The sequence below is a fragment of the Otolemur garnettii genome, unplaced genomic scaffold (assembly GCF_000181295.1).
Source record: "Otolemur garnettii isolate 467f Iridium unplaced genomic scaffold, OtoGar3 scaffold00046, whole genome shotgun sequence".
NCBI classification, from domain to species: Eukaryota; Metazoa; Chordata; class Mammalia; order Primates; family Galagidae; genus Otolemur; species Otolemur garnettii.
The window spans coordinates 10,111,511-10,129,572 of NW_003852441.1; the positions used below are offsets into that span (position 1 = coordinate 10,111,511).

Here is an 18,062-nt window from a genome sequence, read left to right on the forward strand (position 1 = left end):
CCCTGGGTAGAGTGCTATGGCATCACAGCTCACAGCAACCTCCAACTCCTGGGCTCAAGCGAGTCTCCTGCCTCAGCCTCCCAAGTAGCTGGGCCCACAGGCGCCCGCCACAACGCCCAGCTATTTTTTGGTTGCAGCCATCATTGTTGCTTGTCGGGCCGGGCTAGATTCGAACCCGCCACCTTAGGTGTATGTGGCTGGCGCCTTAGCCACTTGAGCCACAGGCGCCGAGCCTTGTCCTTTTCTTGATGTACAGTCTGTACTTCCTCTGCTACACTTGTTTCTGTGTGTTCTGTATTATTATTGATATTCTAGTTGAGACTGTTACCATTATCATACAAATGATGTGCTTTCATGAGTACTCACTACAGGCCAGACAGCCTATGGTATATTAAATGAGATGCTCTTTTGTATCTAGTTACTGCTGATATGAAAGAAAAGCTCCTGGCCTTTAATTTTGCAGTGGTCTCCTTGCAGAATTCTCTTATTCTAATCATTTTCAGTTGATTCTCTGCCAGTAGCTTTTGTTGCTGTTGTTTTGCCTTTTCTGATGCCCACCCATTTTCTAGCATTAGTGGATTCATCTGCTCAGTCTCACTCTGGCTGCACTGTGGCCAAAGGTCCATGCTCTGCTAACAGCTCTCCCATACTCAGAACCCACAGCCTAAGTCACATGCCAGCCCCATGCGCCAACCACCCACACTCACCAGAGCCCCTTTACCTGGCACTTGCATAAAGCAATGGCTTTTAATCAGCTGCCCTCCATGGTCTCAAGTTATCCTCAGTGGACATGTGGGTTTGTCTTCTTTCCTAGTCTGATGCTACTACAACATAGTTAGGAATTTTTTTTTAAATATCCCAAATTGGCCCAACAACATTAACTTCTGAGATGAAGAATGCCACAGTAGTCAACACCCCTCACAGACTGACCTGAGGCCAGGCAGCCCCGGCCAGAACCCCAGTAATGCTGCTTCCTAGGGCTCACCAACCTCTCTGTCCCTCAGTTTGCTCCTGTGTAAAATGGAGGTACCAACCTCTGTGGGTAGAAGAGATGATGAAATGATTAACGGCATATTGAACAGTGCCTAGGATGGAGTAAGCAATACACACGCACACATGCATATATATTTAGTATCCTTCTTCACTGAGCCAGAATCCATTTCTCTTTTTTCCTGGGTCAATGCTTTCGAGGTTCATCCATGTTATAGCACAATTCAGTACTTCATTTCTTTCCATGGCTGAGTAATATCCCTGTGTATGGATGTCCCATATTCTCTCTATTCAGTCATCCATTGATGGGTAGTTGGGTTGTCTCCAGCTTTTTGCTATAAACTTGACCTTTACTTAGTTTCTACTCTTTGACTCTCTGCTTGGTCCAGGGTCTAACACTGGCTGCTGGAAGGCTGTGCCAAGGCCAACCAAGCAGTCCCCTCCCTGCTCTTGCCTTAGGCAGCACGACTTGTTATTTCCCAGTCTTCTCAGAAGCCCCACACCACCAAGCCAGCTCTCCACACCGGTCCTCATGCCAACACCTCCCACCTCAAACCCCACCTTCCTGGATGGAGAAGCTGGTAGGAATCTTAGCTGGCTCAGCCCCTCATTAGACCACGGTTGTTTGGATTTTTCATGTGGTTTTATTGGGTTTTATTGCACATTTACAATAATCCCACCACTGAATGAAAGGCTTTACTGGGATCAGCCTGTGGAATCCTAACCACCCTTCCAGTCAGGGTCATTATTACCCTATTTCACAAGGAAGAACCCTGGAGAGGTCAAGCAGGCCTCAGGCCTCAGACTCCCAACTTCACGCCTTTTCTACCCTCTTATCCCACCCCACCCCACCCCACCCCCACACCTCACCAACAACGCTCTCAGGCCACATCAGCTCATTTTCCTGTATCTACCCAACCTTTTCCCTATCTTGGTAAACAAAAGCCTAAAATGAGACTAATCTATGTTTATCCAAGTTGCAGGTCCACAGAAACCACATTTCCTTCAACGAAAAAAATGGAGGCACTGTGAGACCACCAGATGGCACCATCTCTAAGGTCACCTCCCACCCCCTGCCACACACACCTGGCAGTGCCTGAGGACGGAGCACCTTCCTCCCTGGGGGCTTCAGCTGCCGGGCTTCCTGGATGTCTCTCTCTAGACTCCCTGGAAGGGCTGCAAGGGTGTCCTTGGAAGCTGCCCAGCGTCTAGGCTGGGGCTGCTGGGGCCATTAGCAGAAGGTACCAGGAAGGCCCCAAATGAGGTAAGCACCAGGAAGACAGGATCCGGAGAGAGGACTCCAGGCCCCTACTGGGAGGAAGCCCAGGACTTGACTGGCTCCCTTCTCTGTGCCCAATAGTGGGACCAGCTTCTGCTCACCTTCCTTCCTGTGGGTTTCTGTGTTCCATTTCCAGCAGAAGGCTCTGGGCAGTGGTGGGGTGGGTTCTGGAGCCAACCAGACACATCTCACCCTGACTTTACATTTGGCGACACTGATAGTGAGTTGGGGAGCCTGAACCCTCCTAGAAGGGGTATTTACACCAAGGAAAGCAGTAGGTGCTGCAAACCAGCCCCTCCCTGCCGCAGCCAGCCATTTTATTTCCCACACCTCAGCCTATGGGCCTCTGCAAGGGCTTGTGGGAAAAATGGATTGTCAGAGGCAGGAGACCAAGGAGGTGCTTCTGAGGAGTGAAACCCCAGCAGGGGAGTCAGTCGTTACTCCCACAGACAGCCAAGAGAAGGAGAGCCCCCAGGAGTACATGGTCCTGCTCCTTCATTCTTTAAAGAGGAACTGAAAAAGAAGCTGTTGCATGGTCCTAATGCTTCCAGCCAATGAAAGATCAATCCCAAACCTCCTGGCTCCAATCCAGTGCTCCTCCCTCAAAACACCAAACTATCTGCAAATCAAGAATGTCCCTCAAGTTGATGGCAAGCAAGGAGGCAGGTGTTCCTTTTTTAACCCTGAGTATGGAGACCTCAAAAACCGGCAAGTTTTGGCTCGGCGCCTATAACTCAAACGGCTAAAGCGCCAGCCACGTACACCTAAGGTGGCGGGTTCAAATCCCCAGCCTGGACCCGCCAAACAACAATGACGGCTGCAACCAAAAAATGGCCAGGCATTGTGGCGGGCGCCTGTGGTCCCAGCTACTTGGGAGGCAGAGGCAGGAGACTCGCTTGAGCCCAGGAGTTGGAGGTTGCTGTGAGCTGTAATGCCACGGCACTCTACCCAGGCAGATAGCTTGAGGCTCCGTCTCAAAAAAAAAAAAAAAAAAAAAAAAAAAACACCGGCAAGTTTTTTGTATGTGCTGAGGAAGCCTTGGGCACAATACCTTTTTTGGGTAGGTGGTCCCCTCTCCCTTCCTGCCTGTTTCCCCTGCCCCAGACCTCCAGCGGGCACCATGTTCCTTGCCTCATGACAGCTTACCAGCTAGCTCAGTGAGCAGGTAAGGAACATTCCCTGAGTGAGCTGGCCCTTCAAGGGGATGAGTTCAGGGTAAGGTTACATCCATCAGCTCTCAGAACAAATTCGCAGCTTATTAATTCTCCTGTTACGCAGGCAAAAGTAAATAAGCTTTTCTCAGGCTGCCTCGCACAGAGGCCTTCCCTATCCAAACACTGCAAGAGTGGACAGGTTTGGAAGCACTGAGCTCCGAGGCCTGCTTCCCACAGGGCCCTCCTGGCCTCCTGCCCACAATGTCTCAGCTGCCAAGACAAGGCAAGCCTAGGCGTTCTGGGCTAGGAGGCCCCATGGCCCTGGGATGGCTCATGTTCTCCAAAGGGAGCATCAGAGACCCCCAGGGCAGGCTGGTAAGGGTCTGGCCAGGGCTGCAAGCATCACTACAAACTTCCACCCTGCTCACTTAGCCCCTCGAGGGAGGAAAGCACCTTATAAGGATGTTTATTTACTGCGTGCTTCAGTTTAAATCCTGTTTTTAAAAGGTTGGAAGAAAGAAAGGAAATAGTAACAAAATCAAAAAAAGTCAGAAAAGGTAATTAAGCAGCCAAGGCCTGCTACGTAAACATTTTAAAAGAGGATGCTACAAGTGTTTATCAGTAGTTGCTCTATCTTTTGTCTGGTAAAGCAAGAATCTCATATGCTTTATCCTCGCTCCTTATTGCCCATCAGAAATCTCAGGAGTCATCCCCTACCTTTTCTCCCCATTTGTTCATTTCTGATTTGGAACAAAGAAAGCCCAAAACCACTACGAGAAACTCTAATAAGTCAAGAGGCAAAGACTCGAAAAGTGGAAAGAGTCAGAGAGACTGAGACACAGAGACAGAGGGAGTGATCATTAAGTGCTGCCCCTTGGATGAGCTGTGTACACGGCTCCTGCTGGGAAGCCGCACCCCCCACCACATGCACAGGCTGGAGACCATGTCCAGGTGAGTGTCATTCAGGCAGGGCATTGTCAGGTAATGACAGATATCACATCAAGGAGAGCAAGAGTCGAGATTTCATTTCAGTGTTTTCTGGCTTCAAGAGCTGGATAATTTGGGGTGTTCCTTTGAATTGTGCTATGACAAAGAGCGCCTCCTCATGCCAGCCTTGGCTCTGTCATCCAGCCACCAGGCACCCTGTGAGGCTGCGTCCCTCAAACCCTCCCATCGCCATCCCACCTGCAAACAAAGGTGCTTGAAGACTTTGCAGACAATGCCCAGATCACACTATCTCTTGGCTTCCCCATTGTAGCTGGCCTCTGGGGCTACCTAAAACACATTTGTGTCTTTTCCTATCTGAAGGCTGTCTATGGACTAGGCACATGGACGTTCCGAATCTGTTTGCTCTCAAGCTCCCGGTGCACTGTCAATACTCTCCAAAATCCAGTCTGCATCTTAAAATATTCCGGCCACCACATGAGTTTGCAAGCTCTCCAACCCCCCAGCAGAGTCCTTTCCTTTTCCTTTTCTTTTCTTGAGACAGAGTCTCACACTGTTGCCCTGGGTAGAGTGCTATGATATCACAGCTCACAGCAACCTCAAACTCCTGGGTTCAAGCGATCCTCCTGCTTTAGCATCCTGAGTAGCTGGGACTACAGGTGCCTGCCACAATGCCCAGGATCTCACTTTTGATCAGACTGGTCTCAAACACCTGAGCTCAAGCAATCCTCCTGCCTCAGCCTCCCAAAGTGCTAGGATCATAGGTGTGAGCCACAGCATCTGGCCCCCACTACCATTCTATCTAGAGAGGGAAAGGATCCCCAGGCCAGCAGGGTGCCCATGGTGGGCCCCCACTGTCACTTCCTGCCCTACCTTCCTATCCTAAGTACCAGCACACAAGAGCTGCATGTGACTCCCAGACCAGGGCTCAGGCCTGGATCTGTCTCACCCGGGGACCCCATCCAGCAGGACTCATGCCTTCTGCATGGACAAAGCCGGAGCTGTACAACCTTTCTTGTGCCACGGACTAGTGAAACCCACAGACCCTTCCTCAGAGTAGTTTTTCTTAATGCTAAAGTGAAATGCAAGCATGACAAAGGAAATGAATACCAAGGTAGAGTTATCCAAGTGTCTTTTAAAGAGCCGGGTATAGTCACATTATCTCTGTACTTCTAATAAAGATTAACTGAGCATAAACAATAATTCATGAATCAACTGTAACGTGATGTGAAAAGTGTGCTTTCCACTGGTGACCAAGTCTCAGGTATTGTGGCCTGTTAAGGTCTGCAGCCTCCATTGTGCTCAATTTTCAGTTGAAGGAGAGTGAAAGGGACAATGTGATTCTCCTCCCACCCCACCTCACAGGCCCCCTGAATTCTGTGTACACCCCCACCCCGCCTCCCCTGTGCCCAAGAGCTCCTGTTCTTCTCTGCAACCCCCAGAGAGAGTTACAGGCCCTCCACCCAGGTGGTGTTGGGTGGGCAGGCAGCTTCTCAACTTTCATGCACAAGTCAGAGGGAGTCAATTTTTAGGGTTCTGGGCTTGGGTGAAAGGCACCAGTGAAAGCGGCTCTATTTCATTCTCAGAGGGGAAGTCACCAAAAGGCACCCTGTGGTTCCACCTTCTTCAATGCAGCCCAAGAGGTGCCACCTACCTGCAGCAGAGCCAGGACAGAGTTACAGAGGAGCCCGGGCCTTCCAACATCCTTCCCACCCCCCACCCCTCACAGCTGCAGAGCAATGAGAGGGAGTGGACCGCTCACCTTCAGGCTCCTCCACGCTGCTGGCCACAGTGGTTGGCGGTGCTACGGGGATCTCTTTTCAAGGTTCAGGACAGGTGTAAGGGAAAACAAGGTAAGAAAACATTATTTTTGCCCTTAGCAAATGAGCCCAGCTCAGGACCCTCCCTTCCCCTTTCCCGTCCACAGCTCAAGAAGGGAAACGTCAGGGGAGAGAAGAAAGTGAGCAGTGGTGTCCTCTCGCTCTCCTTCAGAAGCTGTCCCTTTTTCCTGGCAGGATCACGATGGCTCCTGGCTATGAAGGGGAGAGGGCAGAGTGAGCTGGCCACATAAAGCCAACCTTCCCTGGTCTGGTGTGTGCAATGTACCTGCGTGTTGTCAACTTGGCTCAGCCCCAGGGTGAGGAGGCGGCTTGCCCAAGCCCCTCTGCACATCATGAGGTGGTTACCTGGGTCCTGCTCACCTGTGAGATCAACCCTGGGGTGGAGAAGAATCTCTTGGCAGGATGGCATGTGAGGGGGCTGGGAACTGGCCCAAGGGAGATTCCTCACACGTGAAGAGAGGGTCTGCATGAGGCTCCCATGGACTCACATCTCACAAGCACAGAAGTAGTAAGGGCCTGATTAAAGCCTGAGCTTCATTTTGATTCTTCTCTCTCTACTTGGAATAGCAATCCCTTTCTGCTGCTGCCTGGACGCAACCTCAAAAAGGTAAGGAGGCTCAGCTAGTCTCCCCTGATCAGCAGTTTAGCTGCTGGGCGTTAAAGCTCAAGTTCTTTCTGGAGAGAGCCAAATCATGGACCAAAAGTCCATAAGGGGAAGGGATTCATTTCTTCTGCTCAGTGACCACAAACCCCATGACTCTAAGCCACCATCTGACTCTTTGGGGTATGACCTCAGCCCCTCCCGATCAGCTAGGACGTGAGGGTTGGTGGATCACAATGGAATAGCAGGTCAAATGTGAAAGTCACCGAAGGTGGCAATCTTGACCACAATAGTCCCTCTGGCCATCCAACTTCAGCACCTGGCTCTGGGACTCACATGGAGGGCCCATGCCATCCTGGGCTGTGCCACAACAGGGCACTCATCCACCAGGCACTGTCTGAGCATCAGAAGCCAGACTTCTGGGGGGAAATGCATCAGCCAGGCATCAGCCCATTTCAGAGAGGAAGGGAGAAGGCAGAGTGTTAGGAGATGAGAATTCCCATTTCCTAAGGTTTTGACCTCTGATTCCGAAACATCAGCATCATTTTAAGACTTGGTCTTTCTACCTGGGGATTTGCAATGTTGGTTCCAGACATTTCTGAGCAACCTGAAAGATAACTTCCTTCAAGAGGGTGACCTCAGTTTCCCCCCATATTTTCATAACTCCAAAGTTCCTCACTTCCTAAAAAATGTTCACCTCACAGGTTTTGGACAGACAAAAGAGAGAGGTTTTGACAAGTTGTGAGACTAGCAATTGGGGGGTGGTGTGAAAACCATTTCAGCCTGTTCTCTGGATGGATACTGAGCTCTCTTCCCTAAGGCTCGGGCCTTGATTATGTGTTATTAGCAATGGCCTGCAAAAGCCATGTGGAAACATCTCCTGATTCAGAAACTGATCAGAAGAGCTGCTATAATCAATATAGCCAACATGTTCCTGAAGTGAAGACCACACCCAGCTGGACAGTGTAAACGTCTAAGGCTCCCACCTGCTGGGGGGTGTGGGTTTCTGCAAGGGCTACTCCCAGGAACTGGAGGTGGCTTGTGTGAAGGAGGGCCCCAGTCTCTGTGCTTGTGGCCCCTTGGCACTGGCCACGTGACTCTCAGGACTGACCATAGATGTAAGTGCCCACACAGAGCTAAGGGATGCTTAAAATCCCTAAAGCAGAGATGAGATGACTTCTGAAAAGGGCCAGGTAGTAAGTATGGCATTAAAGTCTCAAAGCCACTAGATTCCAAGAAAACTTTATTTATAGACACTAAGCTTTGAATTCCATATAATTTTTATATAAAGATATATGAAATATTTGTCTTCTTTTGATTTTTGATTCAACCATTAAAACAGGTAAAGGGCTGGGTACAATGGCTCATGCCTGTAATCTGAGCACTTCAGGAGGCCAAGGTGGGATGATCTCCTGAAGCAGGAGTTTGAGACCAGTCTGAGCAACATCACGAGATCCTGTCTCTACTAAAATTAGCCAGGTGTGGTGGTGCACACCTGTATCCCCAGTGACTTGGGAGGTAGGAAGATAGCTTGAGCCTAGGAATTTGAGGTTGCAATGAGCTACGTTAATGCCACTGTACTCTAGCCCAGGCGCAAAAAAAAAAAAAGCGAAAATCACCAAGCCATACAAAAACAGTCAGCAGCCAACTCCCTGGGCCAGAGGCCAGAGTTTGCTCTGTTCTCTAGAGAATCAGACTTTCTCCTGAGCTCTGCCTTGTCTGTTGGAATTTGCTCCGTTCCTTGCCCTGCTGACCCCCTGTCTTGGTCTAGGTCAGCTGTGCACAAGAAATTGGGAAGGAGGGGTGTGATAGCTCCCAACAGGGCTTGATTCCCCCTGAATCTTTCATTCAGGACACCAGAGTGACCACACCAGATATAAAATTCTGAAACCCTGCTGGGACAAGCCTCCTGAGTGACCCCTGCCATCTTGTTCACCCCCTCCTCACATTCCTGCAACCCAGGGGCTAATGGTTGGCCCAGCAAGGCCTCCAGGACCCTCAGGGTTTCTATTATCCTTCATGAAGGATGTAAGTACTGTGCACAGGAGCCCTGCCCAGCTCCTTCAAAGGTCCTGAATGTACCATGGACAGCAACAGTGGGGGCCCCTAATATGGGCCACCTCAGATCTGGAGTTAAGGTGGGCATGAGAATGGGACCCCGGAGACACCTAGAGCAGGAGACTCAGTGTGTGTCAGGACAGAGAGCCACAGACAGGCTGGCTCTGCTGAGCCCCCAGCTTCTTCTGCAAGAACTCTACAGACTTGGGGGATCTCCCATGGGGACTCAGCAATCACCGGGCACTGACTGCTGGGACTAGTGTGGTGTCGCTAAGTGATCACCCTGGATTATCAGCAATCAGCATCCCCAAAGGGCTCAGCCCCACCCCAGCCAGAGACATGGCAAACAGGGAGCCCGCACGTACTGATGCAGGGGGCGATGGGAGAGCGGCTCTGCTGGTAGCCCTTGGCACAGCGGTTGCAGGTGATGCCCGTCACGCCGTCCTTACAGGGACACTGGCCAGTGGTTTGGTTGCAGGTTTTGCCAGCAGCGCCCACAGGGTGGCAATCGCAGGCTGTGGAGAACGCACAACAGGAAGGTTAGAGGGTGGAAGGGGCCAGTGCATACCCTCCCTGCAGGCCCCCCCACCCCAGGGAAGAGCAGAGATGGGGGGCAGGCCCAGCCCAGCCCAGCCCACACACATTCCAGAGCTCTGATACTGGCCACCTGCCCACCTGGAAATGGGGAATAAAAACCAGAATGGACTGACTTGAAAGGCCTGCTTTGGCAGCAGGAACATGAAGTTGGGAAGGCCTTCCAAAGCCCTGGGAGGAAGGCCTGCATTCAGAAGTTTTCAGGAGCACAAAGCCTGCAGCCCTGATCCTGCCTGAGTGGGTCAGGACTTGAAGGCCATCTTCCCTGGACAAGGTAAGTCTATGTAATTCCACTCTGTCCTCAGCCAGCACCCAGACGCCAGGTTTCCATGCTGGCCCTGCAGGTGGGAAGAACGGGGTCTGGGGCTGTAAAGCCCTACAGTTTGCCAGGTCAGAGGGGGTCACAGAGAAAGGCAGTTCCCCAGGCTCCCTTCTCCTCCCCTTTGCAGCCAAGCAGTTGCAGCCTCAGGCTTCTGGATCACTAAACCCATAAACTGTAGCACTTAGAAGGGCCACAGTGATAATTCAGTTTATTTATTTGTCTAAGACACAGTCTCATTATGTCACCCTCGCTAGAGTGCTGTGGCCTCACAGCTCACAGCAACCTCAAACTCTTGGGCTTAAGTGATTCTCTTGCCTCAGCCTCCCAAGTAGCTGGGACTACAGGCGCCTGCCACAACGCCCAGCTATTTTTTATGTTATTGTCATTGTTGTTTAGCAGGCCCTGGCCAAGTTCAAACCCACCAGCCCCAGTGCATGTGGCCGGTGCCCTACCCACTGAACTACAGGCGCCAAACCCTGATTAAATGCACAAAAAAGGGAGCGGTAAAGGAAACTCCCAAGAAGGGCCGGCCATGCTATAGGTGGAGGGGTGAGGAAGGCTCTGATGCTGATGCTCCACCCACACCCCTCCCCAGTTTGCAAGGAATGGAGAAGTGAGGCTGCTCACTCTGTCACACTGTACCCAATCCCAATAATGGAGCAGCCAGAGGACCCTGGGGGAAATGTCTTGATGCTCTGGGCAAGAACAGGCCACACCAGCAGGTGTAGAACACCAGGATTTCCCGCTACACTCTGCCTCCCTGAACCTAGGCAGTGGCCTCAGAGCGTGGTGAGAAAGCTGGGGAGGGCAGAAGGAGGGCAGCCAATGTGCTGCCTGCCCCCTCCCCAAAGATGCTGGAAGAGGTGGGGAACTGTCCCTGAGAGGCCGCCCTGCAGAGACTTCAGTTGGTGCCCTGTGGCCGTTCTGTGTTTACTCCAAAAGGCACAAAATAATCCAAGCACACAAGTGAAAGCAGAGCTGAAAGAGCTTGAGGAGACCTTCCCTGCAGGGTGGGCCAGTCTGTGAATAAAACAGTGCCCCTCCCAGCCAGTCCTGGGCCCAGGAGTGGTTCCTGAGGAGATTCAGGAAGAGGAGGGAGGGAGGCAGGAAAGCAGAGAGAAGAATGTGAGGAATTATTTGTTGAAGTTGTGTCTGGACATGCAAAAGCTTCTAAAAACTGTGAGAGTGAGGGTCCTGGCCAGGCGTGTCCCTGTCAGGTTGGGGAGGGGTGGCGGGGGGCAGGCTGGAGCAGCACCTGCAGGACATCTTGCCCCCTAGTTCCTTGTCTCAGGACACACATGAGCAGAGGGAACTGCTCCGGTCTGCCCCTGCTAGAAAGCAGTCAAACCTTCTGTCAGGACATTACCTTCCTCAGTCTACCCTAAATTCAAGTTCATTTCCCACTGTCGGTCTTTTTCACTCATAAGAGAAGACCCAGCCCTGATGCCCCTGAGGCACACTGAGAAGGTTACTAAGAAGGGCATGGCTGGAGAGGGCCTTGACCTTTCCCTATTGCCTCTTAGTCTTCTCTAGGATGGGAAGGGAGGCATCTCTAAGTTGTAAATGTGAACAGCCACAGCACAGGGACCCACAGTCCCAAGCCCCTGACGTGGGACTCCACAGATTCATGCCAGCTGACCTCCCTTGGCCCTCTTTGCAGGCCTGCTGGTAATTCTAAAGTTCGTGCCAAGAAGTTCTCTCCTCAGTGCTGATGGGACACAGCTGTGAACCAGTAACTTGTAGCTCCTCAAATTTGGCTGGGGAAGGTCACAAAAGGTTGCTTGGTCACTGAAGGTGCAGAGCCAAGTCCCATGTGGACGCCACCACTGGCTCAGGCTGTCTTTATCTTGGCAGGAGCCGGCCCAGAGCAGACTCTGGGTGGAGGTAGGAGGACCAGGCATTGTTCTCCCCTGAGGGGCCCCTCATAGCTGGTGACCTGCTCAGCTGCCTGGGCTGGCACACAGCCGGAGGAGCCGGGCGCCAGCTGAGGTCTGTCAGAGCCAAAGGCCAACCTCGGTAACAGCAAGGCAGCTCTGGGCAGACACTTCCTAAGGGCCCATCCTTTGGTTCAATGCGAGCTGATGCTTGCTGCCAGGTTTCCAAATCTTTCTCCTAAGATTCTGCAAAAACTCTGACCCATTAGTCTGATCTAATAGAGGCAGCAGGCTAACTTTGCTTCTACACCAGCAAATCATTGTTCTAGGAAGGATAGTCATTGGGGTCCTAAAAAGTAGGGGCCTCAGAAGGCCACTGAGATGCCTCCAGGGCAGTGTGACCTACCCCGTCTTCATTATGCCCAAGGCAGAGCATTCCTCAGCAACAGCACCCACACCAGGCTCCTGTAAACCACTTGCTCATCCACACTCTTAAGTGTTGTTTCCTCTGGTTTTCCCAACAGTCCTGTGAAATGAGCATGACTGTACTGAGAATACCAGAGCCTAGCAAGGAAAACTGCAGGAGAAGGGTGTTGTGAAGGGAGATGGAAAGGGCCTGGGGCTCTGAGGTTACCGTTCAGGCCCCACGCCCCATCTGGATGACCTCTGTGGTCCTTTTGTCCTGCAAGGAGAAATAAGCTCTCATCCATTTAAACCAACATGAAATGGGTTTTCTGTTACTTGCAGCCAAATGCAATCCTAACAGACTTACATAGAATTCATTCTCAATTCCCAGCAAAATGACCCCACAGTAAGAACTTCCCCCAAAACTCATCAATAGGAATGGCTCAAATTATCCCCTCTGCAAAGAAGAGTTTCAAGGTGTAGGGAGAGTTGACAGAAGACAACACCCCCATGGTGAGTTCCTCTACAGCACAGAAGAGAGAGGCTGACCAGGAATATCAAAGGAAGAGACTCTGAGTCCAAAGGAAGCCTCAGAGCCTAGCTCTTAGGAAGACAAAAGTCATGAACCCTGATATACAGACAGAAACCACAGAAATTCCTAACTCACATGCACGTACACACACACACAGGAATACAGTGACACGAACAGATTCCTACTGTCTCTCTCTCACACACAGAAAGAAACTCACAGACTCACACAGAGGGAGGGTGGAGAGAGCTGGGAGGAGGCAAATGCCAGGTGAGTGGAGGTCTTTTCCTCTGCAGGGAGTCTACTGGGGGGTCGAAGAGGGAGCTTCCCCAATCCTTCTGAGAGCACAGGCCTAGATCAGAACATCTTCTACCACAGGAAGCCTGCTTGGTGACTCCCATTTCCCTGGAAGTCAGCCACCTTTTTCAGAGGGAGGTCAATTGCTTCCATGGCAGGTCACCCGTTTGCCTGGAGCAGGCAGCACCTGGTCATGGGAAACAGTTTACCCAAGGATTTTTCCATAAAGGGAAAGGTGAGGCCAGATGGAAGGCCAGGTCCCTGAGAACGCAGGGGGGTCATGTTTCCCACAAACACAGCAGGCTGGAGAGCCTCTCCATGAAGCTGAGAGCCCTACTGTCCTTGTTCTGGGCCATCACACAGAGACCGACAGCTCAGATGACCCAAGTGGTTTCAGATGGGTGACAGGAGACCCCAGTTTGGACCCTGCCCTGTCAGTGACCCTGGGTTAGTGCCTTCTCCTCTCTGGACAACAGGCAGCCCATCTGTTAGGTCAGAAGTCCACACTCCCACTAAAATCACTTCCAACTTAGGCTGAGGCTGAGTCTCCATAGCGGCTCCAAAGGAACCAGAGCCATCACTCCCTCTGTGGCAATGCACTGTGGTGTCCTCCCTGAGGGGTCAGAGGAGAGGTCTCCCATTGTGGGGCACACTGGGCCTTCCATACACTCCTACCAATGGCCTTGCCTACTTAAGGCACCAGCACCTGCCTGCATTGTGCTGGAATCTGTTGACACTTGGTTTGTCAGTGAAGAGAAGGGCATCCAGGAGCTCTGGAGAGCCCTGGCATAGCTAGCCCAGAAGGTTCTGACTCCTGGCTTGTTGTGCCCAAGTAGCTGCCCTGCTGTGCTCCCTCCCTCTGACGTTCACTGTCCTGGGTTCCTGCAAGCTCCTGGCCTCCACTGGAGAGGGGATAGCTCTCAGAAGGCTGGCTCCCTTTCCACTGCAGCTCACTCCATCCTGGGCTTCTAAAAAGAAGTATGGCTACTTTTCCTGAGGACCCTGACTCCAGGGGCTTTTGGAGTCAGGCAGGACCCTACAATGGCACCTGCTTGAGCTTGTAGAGGAGAGAGAAGCTGGCTGGGCACCTGCCCCTCTAGGGATCCAGGCAAGACAGGAGAGATGGAACAACTGTGGAACCCACCCTCACTCCAGACATCACCATGACTATCACCCAGGCATCTGGCCACTCATGAAGGACAGCTTCTGGCCTAGCCTTGTGTTGTGGGCCAAACTGTGACCCCCCTCCCCAGCACACAAGGCATCTGCTGAAGCCCTAACCCCCAGCACCTCAGAATGGGATATATTTGGACATAGGGTCTTTAAAGAGGTGATTAATTTAAAGTGAGGTCATGAAGTAGGCTGTGTCCTTATAATAAGAGAGGATAATGACATAGACTTACTATGTCATAGTACTATGTAGTATTATGTATGTCTAGTATTATGTCATAGACTTACTATGCACAGCATAGTAAGACCAGGCAAAGACAGGGAGAAGATGGTTATCTGCAGGCCAAGGAGAAGGGAGCAGATCTTTGTCTCATGGCCCTCAGAAAACACCAGCCCTGCTGATACCTGGATCTTGGACTTCCAGGCTCCAGAACTGTGAGAAATATATCTCTGTTGTTTAAGCCACCTGGTCCAGGGCTCTTTGTTCTGGCAACTGGAGCTGAGTAATGCCCGGGTGTGAAGCCACGGTGAGCATCCTCTTCCCCAGGGGCTCACCCAGGCCAGTCCCTGAACTCACCAGACAGGAGATCGTCTCCCAACTGCAGCAATCAGCCTGGGGTCCTTTTCACCCCCCAGCTCCCTATGGAAGATAACACCTTTGCTGGGGGAGGGCACCCCCGTCCAGAGCAGCCTGTGTCTCTGAGGACCCCCTTGTGACCCCCATGGGCTGACAGAGCAGCTATCAGGACGTCCATGATCTCTAGGGTCCCTCCTGCTCTGCTTCCCAACAGACACCACAGCTTGCAGACCAGCCACCTGAAGGGTGTCAGCAGAGGCCTTGGGTAGGGAGTGTTTCTGGGTCCCCCAAGGCCTGCTGGGAGGCCCACAGCTGACAGGCCTCTATCCCAGTCCAGAAGAAGAATGTGCTCAAAACCTGGTGTGGGAGGCATCATCCCACCGAAGTCTGACAGGAAAACTCCCTCTCTAGTCATCACGAGGCTTCTGAGGCGGAGAGGAATCACTCTGGCCTAGATCCTGGGACGCTGCTCTAGCAGTGAGTGTGGGACTCTTGACTGCAGACCCCTGGCGCCAACCTAAAGCCTCATGAGACTACAAGGCCTGCAGCTTATGTCAAAGAGCCATATCTGCCTATGGCCCTCCTAAGTTGGGGGAAATGGTTTGTGAGCCTAGACCCCACCCACAAAAGAGTAGGTTTGGGTGGAACCCTGCAGGCAGACCTGTCACATGGGCCAGGCTTATTGGTGGCCACTAAACACAAGGATGGGAACATGCTCTGTGCCATCAGAGCAGCCCAGAGAGACAGCAAGGGCCACTATCTTTAGATAAAAAAATCAACAAGATCTGAAGGCTTCTCATGTCCCCATATGTCTGTGGGAGTCAGGACTCTCAGGGGAAACCTGGTGGGACTCTTCCCCTGAGGTGGCACTGGGGAGAAGATGCTCAGGCACAAAGAGATGTCCAAGCACCCATTTCTTCTCCATTCCCCCAAACAGGGTTGCAGGACCAGCAAGAAAAAGAAACATGGGAAATGGAGGCCGTTAGGGTGTTCTGCAATGGAGAGGACCTAAGGCAAGATGTTGGGGAAGCCATCAGACAGTCAGACGCATGTCGGGATAAGGGGGAGGTCTGGGGAGGAGGAGGGAATGCTGGAGACCAGAGGCACTGGTCTCTAAGTGAGTGTGGAGATTCAAGGTTCCGGAGATGGGGAATAAAGAGACCCAAAGACACAACATCAGAAAATCCTATGGATGGAGTTTCTTCTTCTTCTCATTATTTTATTTGCACATTCTTATTATTTAATCTACACAGAGTAAAATTCACTCTCTTTGGGGTATACGTTCTATGGGTTTTATCACATGCATAGATTCTTAGAGCTACCACCACAACCAAGATCTGAAGAGCTCAGCACTCCCGAGAACTCCCTCCCCTAGTCCAGTCAACTGATGTGTTCTCTGACTCTACTGCTTTGCCTTTTTCAAAGTGTTTATTCCGGGATTGTCCGTACATATAACGTCTATGTGCACACGATGTACAAGTGGGATTATACAGTGTGTGATCTTTTTGAGACGGCCCTTTTTCACTTAGCAAAACGCATTTGAGATCCATCTGAGTTGCTGCATGAATCAAGAATTCATTCTTTTTTTTTTTTCTTGAGACAGAGTCTCACTATGTCACCCCTGGCAGTGTACCTTGGTGTCACAGCAACCTCAAACTCCTGGGCTTAAGAGATTCTCTTGCCTCAGCTTCCCAAGTAGCCCACCACAACACCCGGCTATCTTTTTGTTGTAGATGTCATTGTTTGGCAGGCCCAGGCTAGGCTTGAACTTGCCAGCTCAGGTGTATGTGGACAGTGCCCTGGCCGCTGAGCCGCAGGTGCTGAGCCAAGCATTCATTCATTTTCATTGCTGAGTACAGTCCCTTTGTGCGGACGGGCTCCCATTTATTTATCTACTCACTTTTTGAAGCATACCGGGTTGTTTTACAGTTTGAGGTCATTACTCATACTGCTTAGTATGAATAATGCTGTTAAAAACATCCGTGTATAGGTTTTTATGTGAACATCAATGTTCATTTCTCTACTATAAACACCTAGTTGTGGGATTCCTGAGTATTATGGCTGGCCTTTCTTCATAAGAAATTGCCAAACTGTTAGGCAGAGCTGCTATGCCCTGCTGGGTCCCCACCAGCAGTGGATGAGAGTTCCCGCTGTTCTTGTTCCCAGCGGCACTCATATGGCCAACACATTATTGTTTCAGCATTCTAACAGGTGTGTGGTAGTAGCTCGCTGTGGCTTTAATTTGCTTTTCCCTGATGACTAAGGACGTTTCATGTATTTATTTGCCATCTGTCTATTTTTGATGAAGTATCGGTTCAAGTATTTTGGCCATTTTTAATCCGGTTGTTTGTTTTCTTGTTGTTGAGGTTTTTTATGTTTTAGAGACAGGGTCTTCCTATGTCACCTCAGCTAGTCTTGTACTGCTAGCCTCAAGCAACCCTCCCAAGGTGCCAGGATGACAGGTGTGAGCCATGCACCCAGGCTTGCTGATGAGTTTTGAGAGTTTTGTTTTGTTTTTAAAGTGATGGGTTTCATTCTGTCACCCAGGCTTGAGTGCAGTAGCAGGATCATGGCTTACAGCAACCATAAACTCCTGGGCTCAAGCAATCCTCTTGCCTCAGCCTCCCGAGTAACTAGGCCTACATGTGGGCACCAGCACGCCTGGCTAATTTTTTTTATTTTTTATCTAGACAGTCTCGCTATGTTTCCCAGGCTGGTCTCAAACTAGTGAGTTCTGAGAGTTCCTCACATCATTGGGATTCAAGTCCTCCACTATATATGGGTATGCAAGTATTTTCTCCTTACCTGTCATTTATCATATAGAAGGTGCTCCTAAAGTAAGCCTGGCGCATCACTTGGTTCACTCTTCTCACAGCCTTCCATTGGTTCCCGGCGTGCTCACAACGGGACTCCCCCCTCCCCTTCAGACTCCCAAGAGCTGCCCCTTCCTCCCTCTCCTGCCTTTGACCAAGGGCCTGCCATGCCCTGTCCTGCCTCCAGACATTGGTCCTGCCCTGGAAAGCTCTACTCTCAGCTTCTGTGTGGCTATTCTCTCCCCACACTCCAGGTCTCGCCTCCAACATCCCATTCCCAGAGAGCCACTCCAGGGCCCCCTTATAGAGCAGCCTCCCCCAGTTCTCCTGATCTGCTAATTTCTTCCTTATAACTTGCCAAATTGATAATTATCTCCCCCCCCCCCTTTTTTTTTTTTTTTTTGCAGTTTTTGGCCAGGGCTGGGCTTGAACTCACCACCTCTGGCATATGGGGCCAGCACCCTACTCCCTGAGCCATAGGCATCACCCTCTTCCCCTTGTTTGTTCATTGTCAATCTCCTTTCAGAAAGCAAGTTCCAAGGGACTGCATCTAGCATGTAGCAGGGGCTCCCTAAACATCTGCTGAGTCAATAGCACAGTCTAGTTACGATCT

General features: G+C 51.2%; 1 protein-coding gene across 1 annotated transcript in view; it reads right to left on the reverse strand.

The window, feature by feature from the left end:
- The window catches only part of LOC100954822 (netrin-1), a 75,370-nt gene that overhangs the window by 49,368 nt on the left and 7,940 nt on the right, over window positions 1-18,062 (reverse strand). Inside the window, exons 2-3 of the mRNA XM_012806031.2 lie at window positions 9,234-9,383; window positions 6,131-6,184 (exon numbers count right to left, since the gene is read on the reverse strand). Of these exons, the coding sequence (XP_012661485.1) occupies window positions 6,131-6,184; window positions 9,234-9,383 (204 nt within the window). The remainder of the gene's footprint in view (window positions 1-6,130; window positions 6,185-9,233; window positions 9,384-18,062) is intronic.